Source organism: Cynocephalus volans, chromosome 1 (assembly GCF_027409185.1).
Source record: "Cynocephalus volans isolate mCynVol1 chromosome 1, mCynVol1.pri, whole genome shotgun sequence".
NCBI classification, from domain to species: domain Eukaryota; kingdom Metazoa; phylum Chordata; class Mammalia; order Dermoptera; family Cynocephalidae; genus Cynocephalus; species Cynocephalus volans.
In genome coordinates, this window is record NC_084460.1 from 246,263,500 (window position 1) to 246,287,227 (window position 23,728).

Sequence of the window (23,728 nt, forward strand, 5' to 3'; positions counted from 1 at the left end):
TAAGAATAATCTTAAAAATTAATATGTTATAAGGATTTTCAATGAGCAATAGAATTAGCCAGCAAGGATTCCCTTTTCTTCCCTGGAAGTCACTTAGTGCAATTCAACCACGAGAGCACAAAGTACACGAGAAGACAAAACTGTTTCCTAAAATAATGAACGGTTTCAATGTATAAGAAATTTAAAAAATTTAAATACATTAAGAAATTATTTTCATTCTCCATTCAGACAAGTTTATTTTTATTCCTATGTTTCTTTGAAAAATATGTGCTGTAACTGCATAAATGTTTACACTAGTTCTAAGCCTCTAATTCAAGTTATAGAACATTTATGTTATTCTATCACCAATCCATATTACAACTTTCACTAATTCTACTAATGACAATAGTAATAGCTAACACTTGTATACTGCTATTATGTCAGGTGCTTTGTATGTACATTCAATTCACCTTACCCACAATGCCACAAGGTAGGTACTATTATTGTTATCATATTAGAGATGTGGAAAGCAAGGTAAGGAGAAATTAAATACATTGCTGAAAGTCATATACCTAGCAACTAGCATCAGGATTCTAATCAAGTAAGTCTGGCCCAGAATATTTGTCCTTAAACATTGTGCTATAATATAATGTGGCATGTACTGTATTTCTCCATTTTTATAAAAAGGAAAACAATCTCCATTTTCAGTTCATTAAAGAGATAACGTTATTAAAATATGTCTTATCGATATGCAATAATATTTTATCTCATAATATACCAACCAGCCTCTTATTTAACCAGTCCATGTGATCATAGGTGAGACTCCCACCAAAATCCTCTGTTAACTGGCATGGTTCTATATAACGAGTCAATTTATTGGCAGACACTAAAATAACCTATAAAGGGAAAAAGAAAAGAAACATTTTAGTAAACCACTATTAAAGTCCATGAATTAGGTTAAGGTGTGCAATATTTTCCCAAAATAATGACACATTATCATTTATTTAGTTAATAGAACATTTAAAATAAATTCAATAAATTGTGAATATTTGCTAAAAAATAATCTATCAAAAACGATTTGAATACCATATTCAAAAACAAAAAACAAAACAAGAAATACTAGCAGCTCAATAGAAGTATTTTCAAAAAATATGTCGTCAATATTAATAATTTCTTAGTAATAAAAATCAATTCCTCAATACAATGATGTAATCAAGCAAAGAATTTCCATATTACCTTAAAATTAGCTAGATACACTAAAATGATAAGCACAAATTAATAACACATCTGGCAACCAAAAAATTACACTTTTAAAGTTTCTCTAATGTTCCTTAGGTTTCTGAAGAAATCAAGTCCTTTAGTAGTACAGTAAAACTCAGGGTAACATATGCAAATATTTAATTTGAAAATTAGAACTAAAAATTGGAGAAAAAGTCAAAGAATTCATAAACTTATGAATACCTATATAAGTACCAAGAAACCACTGTAGAACTGAATAAAATTTCAATGAAGATACACATGAACATAAAAAAAAAAAAGCACACCTGTGGGGGAAAGATATTCAGATAGTAATGTTAATGCAAAATGATACATGAAAATTTGATGTGTCCAGATGGAAAGAACATCATTCCTACCCTAACAATAACAAAAGCCAGGTAATCTACAAAAATATAATTCTTTTAGAACTCTTCAGAGAGCTGATGTCACAGGAAAACCAATGAGTCTGAAGCTGAAGAAAAGACAGGCACCATAGAGAAAATGGTGGAAGGGGTGTCTACAGAGCACATGAGCAGCTTTTGGGGGATGATGGAACTCTTCTGTATCTTGATTGTGGTGAAGATTATATGACTACCATTTGCTTGTCAAATCTTTTAAAACTGTATGCTAAGGTATGAATTTTACTTTAGGTAAATTATACCTCAATAAACTGACTTTATAAGGCTTTCTTGATATGGTAGTTGTTCCCCCATGCCACAAGAAGCAGAGGGTGTACTCAAAAATAAAGTTCTAACCCAGCAACAACCACCGAGCCACCACAGGAAGCACCCCAGGCTCTCCCCAGCCAGGGTGGTGGGGGGCCAAGGGCCTCAGTCGCACCCCCCCAACACAAGAAACCAGCCCAGCAATGACCACCAAGCCGCAGTAAGTAAGGCCCCACATTCCCAAGCTGAGGTGGTGGGAGGCGAGGGCTTTTGCCACACTCCCCTGACATCTGCATCCAGCCTAGCAATGGCCAAGCCACTGCCAAAAGCCTCCTGGTCTCCCCTGTGGGAATGTGGGGGGTGCCACTGGCCTCAATCTCTCCTTTCTTCCATCCCATTTCCTTCCCCTTTCCCCTCTCCCTTTCCCTCCCAACTGCTCTGCAACGACATCATAGAATGTAAAAAAATAATATTAATAAAATAAAATAAAATGAAATAAAATAAAAATTTTTCCAGTTTAAAATAAATAAACAAACAAAACCACAAAACTCACTTTAAAAAAAAGAAAAGAAAAATAATTAATGAGGGCTTGTGGAGGAACTACCAGAAAAAGAAAGATAAAAAGAAATATTCAGAAACATACCCAATATGCAAAACTAGTTATATCCATACTATATATGAAGTTATAAACAATAAATGAAAGGAAATTACCAAGACTGCTTTGCTAAAAGGGGAAAAGTCATCCTCAGAAAGATACCAAAACTATATCAAAAATTCATAAATCTATCAGAGAAAATGGACCGTATCAAACTAGAGATTACAGCAAACTGCTATTGATAACAATACATGAAATGGAAATTAATAGCCTTAAATATTTATACTAGGAAAGAAAGGCTGGTGAATGAGTTAAGTGACCCACCTAAGGCAGGGAAGGAAGAAGATGGAATAAATCCAAGGAAAATAGATGGAAGGAGGTGGGAAATAAGAAATTGATGAAATATAAAATAAAGGTATTACAGCAGCTCAAAAAAGCCAAAAGTTGTTCCTTGAAAAGTCTAATGAAATCAACCAACTTCTGATAATATAAAGCAAGCAAGAAAGAAAGACAAAAATAAATAATGGTAAGAATGAAAAAAAAAATAAACACAACTACATTGACAGCAGTGGTTTAAAAGATAATAAGGATACAGGACAATTTTGTGCCAATAACTATGCAAATTTAGAAGTAGACATATTCCCATAAAGAACTGTCAAGAATGACATGAGAAAAAAAATACTTAAAATCAATGAAGTAAAGTGAGTCATTAGATTCTTTTCATTTCCAGTAACCATACCATTAGTGATGGTTTTAGTATTGCTATTCTGAGATCACTTGATAAGGAAAACAAATCAGTGATATGAAATATTCTAATTCTGTCATCCCCAGCATCCTTAAGAAAATGGGATTTTTGGCAAGGGAGGAAGGAAGATGTGGGAGAGAAAAAGTTACCCTTATGGTCCTTATCAGTTTAAACTCCATTATATATTTCATCTTAAATAAGAATGCACACACACTCACATGTATGTATATTTTCTAGTTCTTTCCAATGAAAAGTTCAGAAATAATGACCAATCCTGTAAAAATATACACCCCTAGCAGCCAGAATGTGACTCCAAATACCATTTCTCATTAAAAGGAATCAGGGCTTCTTGGAGAAATACGCATGATGAGCTTGGAACATATTCTCATCCAGATATCAAAAAAACTATCAAAGACTACCAATGGTTGGGCCAAAAGGACCTGAAATGACTTCCACTGGCCAAAGATAAAACAAATTGCACATCAATAATAATAATAAATGCCATGGATAGAAACATTAAATATATATAAATCAATGTGCTCACACTGATACAAAAAAATGATCACCACTGGACTCAGCTAGGGAACAAACTTACTATATTGAAAACCAGCAAATAATGAGAAATAAGCTTTTATCTCATCTTTCATATGCAAACCGTACCACTGGATAGACAAATAATAAATGAGGATAAGTTTCTCATTATAAAAGCATCCCAGCCAGTAAATGAAGAATAACAGAATTAGATCATTATTTTACAATTTTTAATGGACTAAGGGATCTAGACACTGAACATCAATGGCTGCCTAACATCACAAAAAAGAAGACAATCAACTGTTAGGAGTCTCATGATCAAGGAACACGTCACCACCAATGAATAGCCTTGGAAAAAGAAAGCCAAATCTGAATCTAACCACTGTCTAAATCCAACTATCAGTTTATGGATATACAGAGCTTTGAGAAGGGAGAAGGACATGTTAAACTATATCACAGAGATGCTTGCTGAAATATGCAGACTACGGGAAACTCTACAGGACAAACAACCTCGTCTCTTCGAGGAAAAAAATGGGTTAAGAAAAGGGAAAGAGAAACTAAAGATTCAAAAGGTTCATTTAATGGACGAATACAGAATCCCACAACCAATAATAAGAGAATTACATATTCTTTTCAAGCAAACATGAAATATTTAAAAATTTGACCATATTAATCCATAAAGAAAGCCACCGGAAATTTCAAAGGAACTAACATTATATCATCAAAATAAAATTAAGCTAGAAATCAATAATCAATCCAGTCAGAAATCATTAAAAAGATTTTAAAACCATATCCATACAAAAGGTCTCTCACCAAGATCAGGGTTCGATCTTCATACAGGCCAGCTGCCCTCCCCGCAAAAAAAAAGAAAGAAAGAAAGGCTTCTCAACCAATCACAATGTGTGAATATTATTTGGATCTTAATACAAATCAGTCAATCAACGTATATGAGTGTGTATAATTACATATAAGCTTATGAATAAAACTGAAAATATATTAATTACATATAATATTTATGTTTGTAACTAAAATCATTTTATAATATTTTTCAAATAATTAGAAATTTGAAACTAACTTGCTCTTTGATATTACAGAATTGTTTCTACTACAATATAATGGTATGGGGTTATTTTTTTTAAAAAGAATCTTTATGTTTTAGAGACTCATACTAAAATATCTACAGATAAATTGATATATCTGCAATTTCCTTCATTATATTATGGACTGGAGAAAATAGATAAGGGTTAAAGATGGAGTAGGATTGACCAGGGGTTGATGGCTGTTGGAACTGGGTATAAGGATACATGGAGTTAAATATAGTACTGTTTACTTTTTTTGTGTTCAAAATTCCTCATTAAAAAAAAAAAAAAAACATGAAAAAAAAAAATGTAAATCTCTCTTTTCAAAAAAACTTCCCAAAAAGAAAATGCCAGGCCCAGACAGTTTATAAGGGAGTTTTAAAAAACAAAGAACAGATCATTTCAATCTTAAACAAAGGCTTCCAAAGAACAGAAGTGTCAGGAGCACTCCCAACTCATTTTATGAGACATTCTAGAATAACATTAATAACCAAGAATTTGAGAAAAGAAAAGACCATAATAAGCTGCAAAATTTAAGAAGTCTGCCAAAGTGTTAGCAAGGCTGTGGAAGGGAATTATTATACGCTGCAAGTGGATATATAAATGAGAATGCCTGTTTGGAAAACAACTTGGCATTATCTTGAAAATTTGAACATTTCTCTAACCTTATCCCTGAATATTCTGCAAACAAAGAAAATCGTACACATATTTATCAGGTGACATACATAAAAGCTCACTTGGGAGAGTGTGGTGCTGACAAACACTATATTGAAAAACTGAAAACAGAAAAGAATCAAGAGAAGAGGGGAATGGGAATGATGGACAGGAGCACAATGAGATCTCAACCTCGAGGTGAATAAAGGGCGACTCTTCTGAAGCAGCAAGCAAGGTCAGAGGGAGAGCAAAGGAGTTCATGTGTTTCTTTTTTTCATTTAAAAAACTTAAAAAATAAGATATAGAACATCACATTACGTTTTGGCTAACTTAATAGCAACAAACTGTATTAAATTGCCTATTTTAAATGGCAGTGTTACCTCTAGTGTGAGGAGTTTGGCATATCTCAATTCCACTGTTTTCCTGTTTAGGTAATAATGGGAGCTCATTTAAAATAAACATCTTAGAATAAAAAGAACACAGAAAATGGTTTGCACTTAGAGAAACACTTGTCACAGAGAGCTTTATTTTATCTTCTTGCTCCAATGCAACTTCTTTCAACTAGTTCTCAGAGACAGGCATGATGTTAAACATTAAACAGTAAGTGGAGTTAGGCGATACAAACCATTTAATCCGCCACCCACTCTTTTTTGGAATCCACAGAGACTTTCACGCTAGGAAGATTAAACACAATCAAATCCCAGGAAGGAGCTTTTCCTTTCTCTAAAAATATCTAGCAATCTATTAGCTAGATATATACTAACAATGAAACCAAGAAATATGTATTTATTTTATGAGGAAATAAATCACTTGCTAAATTGAGCATCAATTCACATCTGAAAAGATAATATCCCCCCATAGCACTCTCTCTTGAAAAGACAACTAAATAGAAAATGTAAAATATAATGAACGGTATTTCTGCTCTTCTATCGTACCTTATTTAGCACAATATTCTATTTAAATACTAAAAAAAATGTCTTTTAAAAGTCTTCTTCATATACCTTGTATTACAACAACTTTTAATGATGTGTTATTCATTTGTTCAACAATTATTATTTGATGGAAGCTAAATGTATTCATTAGAACCATTATTTATTAGAAGCTGTGTGTTTCAGTGCTGAGAATACAAGGACAAATAAGACATGAGAGTGCTTCAAGGTGTTTGTGGAAAAACAGAATTAAAAGATACTATGAAACTATCCATGAACCTTTTGAAGTGCTCTTGTATGATTCTACCAAGAAAATAAGCTTTTCATTCAATTTTTCTGCAATATCTCTCTGTAATATTATACAATTATGTAATGCTTTCACAAAAAGCAGATTAAAGTTTTATGGTTTGTTTCTAAAAACTTTGTTGAAAAGACCATGAATGCTGTTGCCCCTTTGGTCATAACAACACAGAGGGCCAAAGGCTTTACTAGAATAAGCCAAATGATTTCCAAACCTGCTTCCTAGGAAAAACACCATGATTTTACAATTGGAAAGATACTGAACAAAAAGCCAATCGCTCTATGTCTGTGTTCTAGCTCTGCCACAAATTCACTAACCTAGTACAGTAGAAGACAACCTACAGGAATGCACCACTGCAGGCTTATTTCCCCAGTCTGACAAAAGAAGGGAGCTGTATTAAATTACCTACGATGTCTCTTTAAACTCCAAGAGGACATAATTCTAATGAGCTGTCATCCTATCCATTTAATTTGGGCCATTTTCTCTAATATATTACCAGTCTTGCCCAATGAAGAGCACTTGTCATTTTTCCACCCACTCTGGTTAATCTCACCATATGTTTATGTGTGTGTATATATTTTCCATATTTTTCAGTTCCTATATACATTAAAATCATTGATAAGCAGGTTTCAAATTTGATGAGCCAAAGGGAAAATTTGCAGCTAAAAGTTACATGTGATAAAGGTTTATTTTCATCTGAATATTTATCTTACAAACTTTTTCCTAAAATCAACTTAAATGTAAATTGTACGATTCACTTTCTTTCATGACATAATATATATGTAACCCTCAATAAAAACTATTTTTAAAGAAAAAAGTTGACTTAGATGACTGGTGTTGTGATATTTTTACTTATGCAAAACAGATGTAAAACTCATTTTCTCCATCATTATAAAATATTTTATAGAAGCCACATTCTTCAAACATTCACTGATTACAACTCAAAGTGAAAACAGTAGGCCTACCATGTAGATATACAGAGCTGTATCAACACCAAAAGATGTCTCATAGTTAAATAATGTATGTGGAAAAAAAGCAATAGTTTGAACAAGCAGGAGACTCAAAATCACGGTCATTTAAAGTTAACAATTTAGAGAACTATCTACTGTGAAGAAACATATCAGTTTCCATGGCAATAATCTCATCTTTGCTTAAGAAGGTGAGAGTGAGAGTGAGGAGAAAGGGCAGAGTTGGCTGGCAAAACAGTAACAACTTTTTCAATTTTATTAGAAACATTATTTTAGAGAAAGAATGAAGGGAGGAAGAACATTTAAGAGTTCGCAGTAGTAGTAAAGAATCTTACTCTGTGCAAATGTTATACACCTAAGAATCACCTTTATAAAGTAAGTCAGGAGTGGCATCCGTAACAGGAAAAGAGAATCCCCCCTTGCAGAGCATGGCAAAAGTACACTCTGCTTATCAAGGTGATTAACCATCCACTTGCCTTTGGAAAATGACACCACTTGCCAGAATGCAACATATACATTACAGACAACTGCTTCCAAGAGGACAAACCAAGTTTGAATGAACAGACAATTCAAGGCCACTGCAGTGATGGTCAACACCACAGAAAGGTGTGGTTTCACACAAAGAGCAAATTCAAATGCACAAACAAAAATAAGAAACCATTTGGTGGGTTAGGCGTGAAGTAAAATTGGAATGCCAAAAAAGGAAACTGTGTAAGAAGGAGATTTCTGGAAATTAGAGAAGCACAGAAACAAATAGAAAGCAAACATTCAACATGAAGAAAACAGAAAAAACTGACACATTGCAGAGTCAATGTGGCAAAACAAGATTAGGAATTCTCTATTTCATAACAGTTTCTTAAGTTACAAAATACTGGCAAGACCTCTTATATTCCTTTCCGTCCTTAAAGAGACCATTAATATCCCAAACCTGTATAAAAGTTTAAACATAAAGCAATGCAAATCAGAGCGTCATTTTTATTTTATGGGGAATGTACCTGGCAAAAACAAAAAAAATTAAGATAAAAAAAAAAAGCCCAGCTTCAAAGATCAATCATCAATCTAATTAAAACCAAAATTACTAAATAAGGGCCCTCCCCAAAATCATATTTAGGTCACATGTACAATCCATTTACATCCTATGATTCTAAATAGGCAAACAGAGAATTAATGACATAATGGCTGAAAATTCTAAAGAAATATTTTCCAAAGCTATAGAAAAAGCCCTCAAAATCTTTAGTGACTAATAAGAAAGAGTATACATGTATTGGAGTATTACTCTGTATTCCATTAATTATACAATTATTACATGTCAACTAAAAAATTAAATAAAAAAATAACATTGTGAATTAGAGCTAAAATATTAAAAATTACAAAAAGCCACAAATGTATATTAATAGTATTAATTTAAACAATATGTAGTCAGTTCTTAATTATCTTCTGTAATAATAAATATTTTTCAAATATTTATTAACAGGTCACCTATTTTAATTAAGTGATTAATTAATAGAAATACCATAGTCCAGCTTAGAGGCAAACCTTCTTAAAAATCAAACAATTCCTTACCTGTGGAGAAGATGGAACCACAAAATCAACATTTTCATTTCTCAGAAAAGATTTAAAAGAGTAAATTTTCCAAAAGTATCCAACATTTCTTTAGACTCATCCATTGTGACTCCCTAAAGCAGTATTTCCCAGTTATGAAAATTTCATGAACATTCTCCTTATCATTTTACAGTAGTTTTCAAAGAACATAATAAAGTAGTTTGTATATGGTAAGTTTAAGTTTTTTTAAAAAAGGAGGTACTGAATGATTAATATTTTAAACTACTAAATTAAAGTGAACTTCATAATACCATCTTAAATAACATATTATACCAAAATAAAAATACCAATTTTGATTTTTCCCACTTAAAAAATGACATTAATGATCTTTAGTTAATTTTAAAAGTTATGTAAAACAGAGAATGATTTATCATTTATCAAATTAGCTACTTTAGTATCAGATTTTAATACTACATAAAGATTACAATAAAAAATGGTGTTATGCCATCAAAAATAGGGGGGTCTATTTTCATGTCCTGATACTCAAAATTTTGAAAACTTAAAATCAGATGGCTTATTTTTGTAATTTTTATATTTCTTTTTAAACAATTACATATGAGAACCTGACCTTGTAGGTAACTCTGAATATACAATATGTCTTTTATTCTTCATAAATAAGGAACAAAATTTGACTTATGTCACGCATTATCTTTTTTATTATTGTTTTTAAAGTACTAAAGACACCATGATATGCTATATAATAATTTTAATGAAATGAGTACAATTTATATATCTGGGAATAATTGTTTTCAGGCAAATTTGTACTATTATTGTCACCTTTATGTTCCTGATTAAGTTGTTATATATCAAATATCAGTTAATCTTATGGTTTGTTATTATTGATCAATGGTGCATTTGAAAATGTGTAATATATAAAGCCACTATATTGGTTATGATTTCTAGCTGAGTGATAAATCTGAGTGACTGACAGATCTCTCACTAACTAATCAACTGAGAAGTATTAAAAAGTTTTCAAGGTAATATATTTTAAATGAAAAATACTGCTTACATATTTTAAAAGGTAATATTAAAAAAGATGATTTCTCCTTTAAGGATATAAGTCCTCTGTAAAAATTTGGAAAATGATTTAGGAAAACACTAAATAATGTTCTTGGCTTTGAATACAAAGTTTAAAGACAGACTGATATAAAAACTAAACTATCAAACTTCAGAAAATAGTTTCTATTATTCTGTAGTGATATAAAGCTCAGTATGTTACTAATGTCCAAATTCAAATTTTACAAAATATCCTCCAAATATAATTCACCTGTCAGAAAAACCACCTAAACCTTGGAAACAGGCAAAAGATATTACTGGGTGTTCTTTCATGCAGTGTTGGGGCTTGTACCTTTGGTTGACTTTCTATAGAATAATCAATAGGTACCAACCTCTGTAGGGGTGGAAGTTAACTTGTAGATTGTGTCCAGAAGAAATGTAAATAATTTCTGTAGAGTGGAATCGATAAATTTGTCCAGTGGAACAAGAGATAACCTCAAAGTTTAAAATTTATGGATCTGTAGAACAATAACTAGTTTTGTAACTAACCTGGAAATCTTATGTCTATAAAAACCCTAAATTTCTCAAGTGCTCATTGAACCACACCTTACAAATTACTGGTAACCTCATTAGTCGATGAGATAATATACTCAAATTATGCTCATTTTTATACTTGCGTGAGAATCATGATTTTACCTTAAGTAAAATTATACCTTAATACAAGCTTTATTAATTTAGGAGTGTGGTGGGGATCATATTCTAATTTTCATCTGACTTCTGCTAAATAATTATTAACTATTTTCAAATATCTATCTCCCTGAATATTCTAATATGTATGGGTACCATTAAATTTATGAAGAAAAAGCCTATTGGTAGCTATCATTTTACTAAGCAGAAATCTAAATTTCAAATCTGTCTCCCCACCCCTAATGAAATCTGAAAGCTAGTGACTATTACAAAGGTAACCAGAAAAAAACAGTAGGACTGCAGAATGTTAGGGGAAAAAAGAAAAGATCACAACCATATACAATTATTTCAGACTTCTGCCAAGTCCTTTCGAAGTAAATAAAAAGCATGAAAATTTTTTAACAGTAAAGTCCTACATAAATATTACTTTTTCCTTTATTTTATATATGTTAGAGAGGTCAAGACGAGACAAATTAAATGAATAAACCACAATATTGTATCAACTAGCACATTCTATGATTCAATAAGTTTGAGGAGAAAGATATTTACAATATGGTCTTTAATCAAAACACTTGTGAAGGTATTCTATAGTCTGGAATCTAACTTATAGAAATACTCAAAACTTGTTTCTCCTTTACTCTCAGACTAGGTAATGAAGAACACTTATGTGTAACTAGAACTAAGTATAACTAGAACACTTATCTTTTTCTAATATGACATTCCCAAAGAACAGAACATTGCACCTTACACTCTGCAGGCACTCAGATGTTTTATTTTTTATTTTACTTTTCTAAGAATGTGTGTAGAAGATCCAGAATAAAAATGTGTCTTTGTATGTATTTGTGCACTTAGTAAAAATTCATGCATGTACATGTGTTCATACACATACTACTTCAGTGTGTATCTCTGTTTGTAATTGTCAAAGAGTATTTTTCTCACTAAGGGAAAATAAGTTTCTGCATAAACTGGAAAGAAATCAGAACAGATAGAGCCTGAGGTGTTCTTGACAGAGGAACATGAAGAAAGTCTGTGGTCCTGGATTCTACCTATTAGCATGGCCTCAAAAAAGAACAGGATCAGATACAGTCATAAGAAGAGATAAGAAAAGAAAGCAATTTAGAAGGGTGGCTGGTTACCATTACCAATAAATAACACTTTTACTGTCATGAGTGACCATAAAGAATAGGAGGGTGGAGATCCTTTTGATTATTAGTATCTCTCAATTTGGGGACAAGATTAATGCCAGTACTATTTCAATTTTATCTTGTCATTAGATAGACTACAGATTCTATCATCTAACCAGCAAAATCTATCAAAGTCACCAGGTACGATGGTGCTAAAGGACAGAAAGTACTTGAATATGTCTGAGTTGCTAAGAAGAAAACTGAATAGGTAGGTACCTATTTCAGAGACAGGAAGGCTATATGGGGAAATACTAAGGCTAGCAGTGAAAGATGAATATCCAATGGCTGATGAAGGTCACCTAGAAGAAAAAAATTAGAACAGATGATGGGCAAAAAAATGTGAATTCCTATGGGAACAGGGTTTGACTGAAATGACAACTATGGGTTTCTTTGATGAACACTGTGGACAGCTGGTAATAAATATTTGTTACAAATACTTCTATAAGGTAAAACATATATTCATGCTTATGGGAACACCAGTACTCAAAACAGAGTTACACTTTAAAACATTTACAATATTGTATATACAAAAAACACAAGCTTAATTACAACAGCCCAAATTATCCAAAATAGCACCAAGGAAAATAACTTTTAATTAAAGAAACATCTATGTTGAATTTAGTTATACATAGCTCTAAGTATCATTTAATGGCTGGTAATGAACCACCCCTTCAAGTCAAATATGTTTGGTGGCAAATTAACCAGCATTTGAAATTACTCTCATTTCATTAAGACATTAGGCTTTTAATAAGTGTTTAGTGCTTATTTACTTGGAAAAATACTGAAGCTGAATCTCTTCACTGTCTAAGAGAAAATATACTGATACAATAAGCTTTAAAACTTCCATTTTAAAATAGCAATCTATGACATCAGACCAAGGCAGACAGGAATTCTCGTTATTCTATTTTATCCTACAGGGCGCAAGGTATCACTGTTAACTCACATAGCATTAACAACCAGCTAGGCATAGCATCTCTGAGCAGATCTCTATGCTTAAGCCGGAGGACAAGCTCCTCATTAAAGGGATCTTCTCCTTACTCTGTGTTTGCAGCTTTCGTTTCGAACTACTGGCCCTTTGCATTCTCTCAGAGCAACATTTCCTGCACGCCCCTGGCCAGCAGCTGCAGACCTCACTTCTTGACTGAAGTCCTCACTCACCATGGTACTGATTCTTGAGAGAACATTTGGGCCCCCCAGCTTCAGCTTTTACTTTGTTCCCAAATTACACTTTTGTCTCTCTTCCTTGGGATGCAGTTTTCCACTTGACCATCAAGATAATACCCTTCCTAATATAATTCAGTAGCCTAGTCTGTCTTGCCTTACACTACTGACACACACCCTTCCATTAAGTGTACATAATAATCAAGTCTACCAATGACAAAAGCTGCAAGATAAAAGTGGAGGAGAAAAAAAAAACCAACCAAAAAAACCCTCAAACCCTGGCTTCTACTTTGGCTTCTACTTAGGAAAGAACATTGCTCTAACCCTTACAACCACAAAAAATTATGCAAGATAATATGAAAAAATCACAACTTTTCTGAACCTGTCAGAGAGCTATGTTCACAAGAAAACCAATTACCATGAAATGTAAGGAAAGACCTGCACCTTCAAGGAGAGATGGAACTGGAGCACTTACTTGCTCACGTGGGGAAAATGCCAGATGTGATACAAGCCAGGTTAGAAGAATTCAGCTAAAATTTCTAAAGAATAGCTAAAGGCCAAAAATGAGATAGTGTAAAAATATACAACCCCTGGAAAGCACAGACACAAGAAGAATTCAGACTCACTTGGAGGCTCTTCTCCACAGGCCTCCTGGAGACTCATGAAAAATATTGGGGGTAGGTAGGTAAGAAATTCAAAAAAAGCCTCTCTCAGAGTGCATGCCTGGGTGAGGGGAATAGCAGTCACTACTGCAGAGGCATGAAGCACAGCCCAGATTCTTCAATTCTATCTTCCCTCAGAAAAAAACCTTAAGGAGCTGAGGGGAGGGTAAAAAACCTGCTGATCTTAGGGCACACTCAGGCCTGCTGCAGCTGGGGGACAGGAAAAGAAAAACCCTCTAGCCCAGGAGAGGAAGTGGGGCAGGAATATATTATGAGCACAAACTGTCATAAATCTCGTAAAGCTGGGGCAGAGAGTCAAGATCAACAAGAGGGCCCTTGCCCCTAGACCCAGGGAAACAGAGCCTGCCTAAGATTGAGGCTGAATCAGAACAATGGAGGATGCCTCTCTGCATATACTGAGTAAAAAGTAACAGAAGTCTTTTGCTGAGGGAGGGCCAGTAGTGCAGAAAGAGACCTTTTCTGAGGCAGTGGCACAAAGGAAAGACCTACAGCTAACGATGGGACAAACAACGAAAATAAAACTCTCTGGCAAACCAGCCCCTACCTTCAACACAAAATAACTCTAGAGGATCTGAAGCCTGTGTGTGCACAGAGGAAAATGACAGTAACAACAAAACCTAAAGCCAACTCAGCTTCTGTCTAGAATAACTCAACCTTTCCCCTATACTACTAAAAGTCTAACAAAAGACAAGATGGCCCCATATGCAGAAACAAATATTGCTTACCTCAGCCTTTACTTTCCTAAACAAGATGTCAAACATTCAGTTAAAAAATAACAAAGCACATCAACAACAACAACAACAACAACAATAATAATAATAAAGCAAGAAAGAAAACAACCCACTGTCAGGAAACAGAGAAAACAACATAACCAGAGAAAGATGTACTCAGATATTAGGACTATCAGGTAGGGAATTTAATATGACTATGATATAGAGACTGCAAGATAACATGCAAGAACAGATGGGACATTTCAGCAAAGAGATGGAAACTATAAGGAAGAACCAAATGGAAATGCTACAACTCAAAAACATGATAATAGAGATGAAGAAACTTTTCAATGGCCCCATCAACAAACTCAACACAACCAAGAAACAAACAGTGAACTTGAACATGGATCAGTAGAAAATACCCAAACTGAAACACACACACAAAAAGACCATGGGGGAAAACCAAAACAAAAACAAAAGAGCAACCAAGAATGGAAAGAAATTTTCAAATGATCTAACATACATATAATTGGAATTCCAGAAGGAACAGAAAAAGAGAATGGGGGTAAGAAAATATTTGCAAAGAAAATGTCTAAGAATTTTCCAAAATTGATGGCAGACATCAAACCATAGACACAAGATATACAGAGAACACCAAATAGAATAAATACCAAATAAAACACATCTAGACAACAAAATATAACTGCTGAAAACCAAAAACAAAGTGAAAATCTTGAAGGGAGCCAAAGGGAAAAAAGTGACATATAACACACAGAGGACCAAAGATACAAACAACAGCACATTTCTTGTCAGAAACTATGAAAATTAGAAAGCACTTTTAAATAAATTTAAAGTGCTAAAAGAAAAGCTTATGAAACAAAATTCTATACCCATTGAAAATAATTTTCAAAAACAGAAAAAAAAATTATTACTTTAAATAAAGAAAATAGTCTTCAAAACTGAAATAGAAATATTTTTTCCAGGCAAACAAAAGCTGAGAAAATTCAGTGCCAATAGACCTGCACTGTAAGATACAGTAAAAGTAGTATTTAAGGCAGAAGAAATATGTGATACCAGACAAAATGCTGAATCTTCAAAAAGAAATGAAGAACAACAGAAATTGCTTAAATAAAGGTAAATATAAAATTCATTTTTAAAATTTTAATTGCTGTAAAGGACAACAGACTGCCTATACCAAAAATAGTATTATGTGTTTACAGCACAATAAAAGTAAAATGTATGACAAGAATGGGAGGGAAGTTTTGAAGATACATTGTTTTATGTTCCTTCTTCTACTACATGTGAAGTAGTATATTATTTGAAAGTAAGACTCTTACTAATTAAGGAGGTATACTGTAAACCCTAGGCCGTTAAAAAAAATCAACAGATATAAATTATAAGCCAATAATGGCAATAAGATGCAATCACGAAAAATACTCAATCCAAAAGGCAGAAATAAAACTAAAAAAATACATAAAATCTAGCAAGACGGTAGATTTTAATACAATCATATAAATAATTACTTTAAATTTAAATGGTCTTATCCTGCAATGAAAAGACAGAGATTGTCAAACAGGTTTCCTTTTCCACCAAAGAAGGTACATGTATGGCAAATAAGCCCTTGAAAAGACATATCATTAATCATTAGAAAAATGCAAATAAAAACTACAATGAAAAACCTCTACACACCCACTGGACTAGGTATATTTTAAAAACTCAAAAAATAAAAACCTGACAATACCGAGTGCTGACAAGGATGTAACTGGACCTTTCATAGCCTACTGGTGGGACTGAACAACAATATATAAAGTTAAACATATACTTATCACATGACTCAACAATCCTACTCTTAGGTATTTTACCTCTCAAAATAAAAACTAATGATCACAGAAAAACTGAATGAATGTTTATAGTGGTTTTATTTGTAATCACAAAAACTGAAAACAACTCACAATGTTCCTCAACTGGGGAACAGACAAACAAACTGATACATCTATATAATACTTCTCACCAATAAATACAAAAGAACTACCAATACATGCAGTAACCTGGATGAATCTCAAATGAATATGTGAAAGAAGCCAGATTTAAAATGCCTCATACTTATATGATATTTTCAAAGTGACAAAACAGTATGGATGTAAGGCAGATAGTGGTTGTCAGGGGCTGGAGATGGAGAAGGAGTAGATTATGGAAGAGCATGGGGGAAATCAGAGGGTGATAGGCTGTCTCCTGATTTTTTGATTGTGATAGCAGTTTCCTAACTCTTTTTGTCAGAATTCTCAGAACTATACACTAAAATGGATGGATTTCACTACATGTAAATTACAGCCTAATTTTTTAAAGTAAAGAAAAACGTTGTACATTTTTAACACACTTCAAGCTACCGCATTTAAGAACAAACTAGGCTTCCTTAAAGTTTTTTTTATCTAATATACACTGGCAACCTTTCCTCCACACCGAAAATACATTGACACTGCTGCCAGTGAAAATAAAAATGACTACAATATATATAGTGTGGCAAGGTCCAAAATAAATCGTTATGGTCTGATTCTCCATAAGCACTCTAAAGGTCTATATTCTACAGAATTGGGGTGAGGCTGTGTACCCTTCAAAGTTTCCACACTTTATTTAAACAATATAAAGTATGGTATGTATCAACTCTCCTACTGGGAAACTGGAATCACTTGTTGTAGAAGGGAAACTGTGACAAAATTGTTTAGATTTATATTCCATTTTAGGGCTTCATTCTACCCTACAATAAGACATACTTTCACACAAAAAGAGTGGAAGAGAAAGAGAGAGAGAAAGGAACAGAGAGATATGTTATTAGGAAAAGAAAGATAACTGATTCATGTACCAAAACCAAATCAGGCATTAAAAAATAATTATAACATACCATAGAAAACAGACTCAAACTTTAATTCAAAAATGTGTAGGATTAACTAGTATTCATTAAATTTCCTCTTGATAATGTGACAAAAATTTTTTAAGTACAAAAAGTTCTACTTATTCAAAGGAATTAACAAAGAGTGATATATTAATGAGGAAATTTAAAAGAGATTAATATCTTAAAAAAGAATGTAGCCAAACTCCTGGAACTGAAGAATTCATTCAGTGAAATAAAAAACACAACCAAGAGTTTAAGCAGCAGGTTACAGCAAGCAGAAGAAAGAATTTCAGATCTCAAACATGGTCTCTTCGAAATAACTGAGGTGAACAAAAAAAAAGAAAAAAGAATTTTAAAAAATGAAGAAAATCTAAGAGAGCTAGCAGACAAACTTAAGCATACAAACATACGAATCACGGATGTTCCAGAAGGGGAGTAGAAAGGAAAAGGCATTGAAACCTATTCAATGAAACAACAACGGAAAAGTTCCCAGGTATATGGAGATACACGGACCTTCAGATCCAGGTGGCTCAAAGATCCCCAAAGATATTTAATCCAAAAAAATCCTTACCAAAACACATTATAGTCAAACTGGCAAAGCTCAAAGACAAAGAGAGAATTCTAAATGCAGCAAGAGAAAAGGGTCATATCACTATAGGGAGCCCCCATCAGGCTAATAGCAGACTTCTCAACTGAAACTCCACAGGCCAGAAGAAAATGGGATGATAAATTCAAAATACTAAAAGAAAAAAGTGCCAGCCAAGAATACTATACCTAGCAAGGCTATTCTTCAGAAATGAGGAAGAAATAGGGTATTTCCCAGACAAACTAAAACCTCGGGAGTTCACTAAAACACAACCAGCCCTGCAATAAATTCTCAAGGGAGTCCTGCACATAGAACCCGAAAAGGGATAATTGCACAAATACACAATAAAGAACAAAACCCACTGGTAAAACAAAAATGCAAATGAGAAAGAAAAAGAAACTAAATCTAACACCTCGAAAAACCAACACACACTGAAGATGAATAATACAAGGGGAAGAAAGGAACAAAAGATATTTAAAATATTTAAACAAAAAAGTGATAAAATGCCAGAAGAAAATACCTTTTAATAACAACCCTACATGTAAGCAGATTAAACTCCTGACATAAAAGAAACAGACTGACTAATTGGATTAAAAAACTAGACCCAATTATATGTTGTCTATAAGAGACTCACCTCACCTATAAAGACATACACAGACTAACAGTGAAAGGATGGAAAAAGATATACCAGACACACAAAAATGGAAAACAAAAAGGAGCAGGAGTAGCTATTCTTATCTTTATCAGATAAAACAGACTTAAACCAAAAATCATAAAAACAGAGAAGGCCACTATATAAAGATAAAGGGATGTATCCAGAAAGAAAACATAACAATCACAAATATGTATGTACCGAATACTGGAGCACCAAGATACATAAGACAAGTACAATTAAACCTATAGAAAGAGATAAACCCCAATACAATAATAGTGGGGGACCTAACACCCCTCTCTCAGCAATAGACATATAATCTAGGCAACAAATCAACAGAGAAACACAGGATTTAAACTACACCCTAACCAACTGAACCTGGCAGATGTCTATAGAACATTTCATCCAACAACTACATAATATGCATTCTTTTTATAAACACATGGAATATTCTCCAGGATCAACCATATATTAGGTCACATACTAAGTTTCAAAAAATTTTAAAAAATCAAAATCATTTCAAATATCTTCTCAGACCATAACAGATTAAAACTGGAAATTAATAACAAGTGAAACTCTGAAAACTATACAAATACATGAAAATTAAAAAGCAGCCTCCTGAATAACCTATGCATGAAGAAATTAAGCAGGAAAACAAAAAAATTTTTTAAACTAATGAAAATAAAGACACATTATACCAAAACCTGTGGGATACTGCAAAAGCAGTACTGAGAGGGAAATTTATTGCAATAAATGCTTATATCAAAAGAATAGAAAGACAAGACTTCAAATAAACAACCTAATGCTACACCTCAAAGAACTATAAAAACAAGAACAGTCCAATCCCAAAAGAAGAAAGAAATAATTAAGATCAGAGCAGACAATGAAAGAGACCCAAAAAACAATACAAAAGATTAATGAAACAAAAAGTTGGTTTTTTGAGAAGATAAACAAAACCATCAGCTAGGTTAACAAAAAAAAGAAGAGAGAAGATCCAAATAAGAAAAAAATCAGAAACAAAAAAGAAACATGACAACTGATACCACAGAAATATAAAGAATCATTATAGACTATTATAAACAACTCTATGCCAACAAATTTGAAAACCTGGAGGAAATGGATAAATTTCTGGATACATACAAACTACCAAGACTGAACCAAGAGAAACAGAAAACCAGAAATGACCAATAACAAGTAATGAAATTGAAGCAGTAATCAGCAGTCTCCCAACAAAGAAAAGCCCAGGACCAGATGACTTTATAGCTGAATTACCAAACCTTTACAGATGAATTAATACTAATTGTCATCAAAGTATTCCAAAAAAAACTGAAATAGAGACCACTCTCAGAAACTCATTCTAGGAGGTCAGCAACACCCTGATACCAAAACCAGACAAAGATACAACAAAAAAAGAAAACTATAGGCCAATATCTCTGATTTACATAGATACAAAAATCCTCAACAAAATATTAGCAATCAGAATACGGCAATACATGATTAAGTGGAATTCATCCCAGGGATGCAATGATGGTTCAACATACACAAGTCAATAAATGTACAATATCACATTAACAAAATCAAGGACAAAAACCATATGATTATTTTAATAGATGTAGAAAAAGCTTTTAAGAAAATTCAACATCTCTTCATGATAAAGGCTCTCAGCAAATTAGGCACAAAAGGAAATATCTCATCACAATGAAAGCCATATACTACAAACCTACCACTGATATCATCCTGAATGAAGAGGATCAAGATAAGGATGCCCTCTCTCACCACTCCTATTTAACATAGTATTAGAAGTACTAGCCAGAGCAATCAGGCAAGAGAAAGAAATAAAGGGCATCCAGACTGGAAAAGATGGAGTCAAACTGTTCCTGGTTGCAGATGACATGATCTTGTATATAGAAAAACCAAGAGTCTACAAAAAACTCTTAGAGCTTATAAACAATTTCAGTCATGTTTCAGCATACAAAATCAACATCCCCAAATCAGTAGCATTTTTATTCTCCAATAATAAACCATCAGAAAAAGAAATCAAGAAAGCAAGTGCATTTGCAATAGTCACCAAAAAAAATAAAACACCTAGGAATCAACTTAACCAATGAGGTGAAAGATCCCTACAACCAGAATTAGCACAAATCACTGCTGAAAGAAATTAAATAGGCCACAAAAAGGTGGAAAGACATTCCATGCTTTTGGACTCGAAGAATTAACATTGGGAAAATGTCCATACTACCCAAAGTGATCTACAGATTTAATGCAATCCCTATCAAAATACCAATGATGTTCTTCACAGAAACAGAAAAAAACAATCCTAACATTTATATGGAACCAAAAAAGGCCACTAATAGCCAAAGCAATCTGGAGCAAGAAAAATAAAGCCTGAAGCATAACACTATCTGACTTCAAATTATACTACAAAGCTACAGCAACCAAAATAGCATGGGACTGGAATCAAAACACTCAGATCAATAGAACAGAACAGAGAATCCAGAAATCAACTCACAAACTTACACTCAACTGACCTTTGACAAAGGCAACAAAAACATACTTTGGTGAAGACTCCTTCTTCAATGAATGGTGCTGGGAAAACTGGACATCCATATGCAAAGGAATGAAACTAGACCCGTACCTCTTGCCATATACCAAAATCAACTCAAAATGGATTAAAGACTTAAGGATAAGACCTGAAACTATAAAACAACTAAAAGAAAACTTAGGTGAAACACTTTAGGAAGTAGAGCTGGGCAAAGACTTTATCAATAAGACCCCAAAAGCACAAGGAACAACAAAAAAAATAAACAAATTAAAAAGCTTCTGCACAGCAAAGGAAACAATCAACAGAATGAAAAGACAACCTACAGAATGGGAGAAAATATTGGTAAACTATATATCCAACAAGGGATTAATATCCAGAATATATAAGGAACTCAAACAACTTCACAGTAAAAAAAACAAAGAATACAATTAAAAAATGGGTAAAGGAGCTGAATAGACATTTTTCAAAGGAAGACATACAAATGGTCAACAGACACATGAAAAAATGCTCAACATCAGTAATCATCAAGGAAATGAAAATCAAAACCTCACTGAGATATCATCTCACCCCAGTTAGACTTGCTATTATCAAAAAGACTGAGAACAACAAATGCTGGTGAGGACGTGGAGAAAGAGAACTCTTTCATACCATTGGTAGGACTGTGACTTAATACAGCTATTATGGAAAACAGAAAGAAAGAAGGCAAGAAAGCAAGCAAGCAAGAAACAAAGACCATCATATTATTGTGAACTTTTAGAAAGAAAGAACAGACCTATGGTTACTAGAGTAGCAAAGTAGGAGTCAGAAGGGGTTAGGGAGAAATTGGGTAAGAGACACAAAAAATAATTATGATGTGTTAAAATGAACATGCTAATAATATTGATTTGATCATCACATATTGTACACAAATACTGATAGTCAACATGGTACCCTAAAAATATGTATAACCAATTATGTTTCAATTAAAAAATAAAACAAAATAAAATGAAATGAAATACCAGCAGCGGGAGGCGGAACAATATTAAATCTTCCAATCCATGAACAAAGGATGTCTTTCCATTTACTTAGGTCTTTAATTTCTTTCAATACTATTTTGTAGTTTTCAATGTATAAGGCTTGTATTAATGTTAAATTTATTCCTAAATATTTTATTCTTTTTGATGCTACTGTAAATGGAATTGTTTTCTCAATTTCATTTTCAATTTTGTTCATTGCTCGTTAATAGAACTACAACTGATTTTTGATACTGATTATATTAACCATTTTTAATAAAACCTGCTTGTTATAATTTCAAACATATCAGAACCAATTTATAAAGAAAAAGAAATAACTTGAAACTTCAACAAATCTTTACTTCAAATACTGTTAAATTGAAATGCAGTTTTTATATCCAACTATTATTTGTCAATTAAAAATAAAATTTAAAAAAATTTTAAATAAAAAAATGTATCTGAATGCAGACTACATACTAATTATTCTTTAGGCACTAATTATAGCTAAAGTGTTGCTTAGCAACCAATGCTGAACAAGCAAAATAATACCAGCAAAATACTATTTTTAAAGATATAACACACTTTTTTTGTTTTTTTATAGATTATATTTACCTCAAAGCCAAGTCTATCCTTTTCTTTCCAAAAACAAAAATGTGTTACTTTCTTATCCCAGAATTCATCTGGCTTCACTACACAAACAAGGGATACCTCGGCTGGAACAACATTCTATAAAATACAGAAAAAGAATTACAAATTATACATGTAAAATAAATAATTTACTAAATTTATAAATTACTGTATAGTCATGATTAGGCTAAGTAGGAGAACTCTGGGTAATAATCTAAAAAATAAATTAGAAGAATTCTCCAAATTTTAAAACATACATGGCAATAAAGAAATACTTGAAAGACAAGCTGATTCAGAAAAGATTTCAGATAAACAATGTAATATAGATAGTACATGTGAATTAGTTTTTGTTTAATGAATCTCTCTACCAGGAATATGTTTAGATTAAACTGTAAATCTTAATTTTTAGTTTAGAAATTATTAAATTTGGTTTTTCTATGATATGAAAATAATTTTTCTAACACAATCATCTTGGAGAATTTCTTCAAAAGATGTAAAATCAATTTTCTCACAAAATAAGTTTGTCATCAGCCAATATACAAAGAGTCCAAGATTCTGCATAATCATTAACTTGAAGAGGAGGACAAAGAGCTAATCTTGACAAATACAATTTCACATTTACTAGATATGGTTATTTATAATACCTAAAGAAGAATGAAAATTAACATTTGAGTTAGTAAATATTTCATGTATATTTTATCGGCATGTCCCAT

The 23,728-nt window shown here is 32.6% G+C and overlaps 1 protein-coding gene across 1 annotated transcript in view; it reads right to left on the reverse strand.

Annotated features, from left to right (window-relative positions):
* The window catches only part of SESTD1 (SEC14 and spectrin domain containing 1), an 86,519-nt gene that overhangs the window by 37,780 nt on the left and 25,011 nt on the right, over window positions 1-23,728 (reverse strand). Inside the window, exons 4-5 of the mRNA XM_063111103.1 lie at window positions 23,001-23,114; window positions 762-875 (exon numbers count right to left, since the gene is read on the reverse strand). Coding sequence (XP_062967173.1) covers window positions 762-875; window positions 23,001-23,114 — 228 coding nt within the window. The remainder of the gene's footprint in view (window positions 1-761; window positions 876-23,000; window positions 23,115-23,728) is intronic.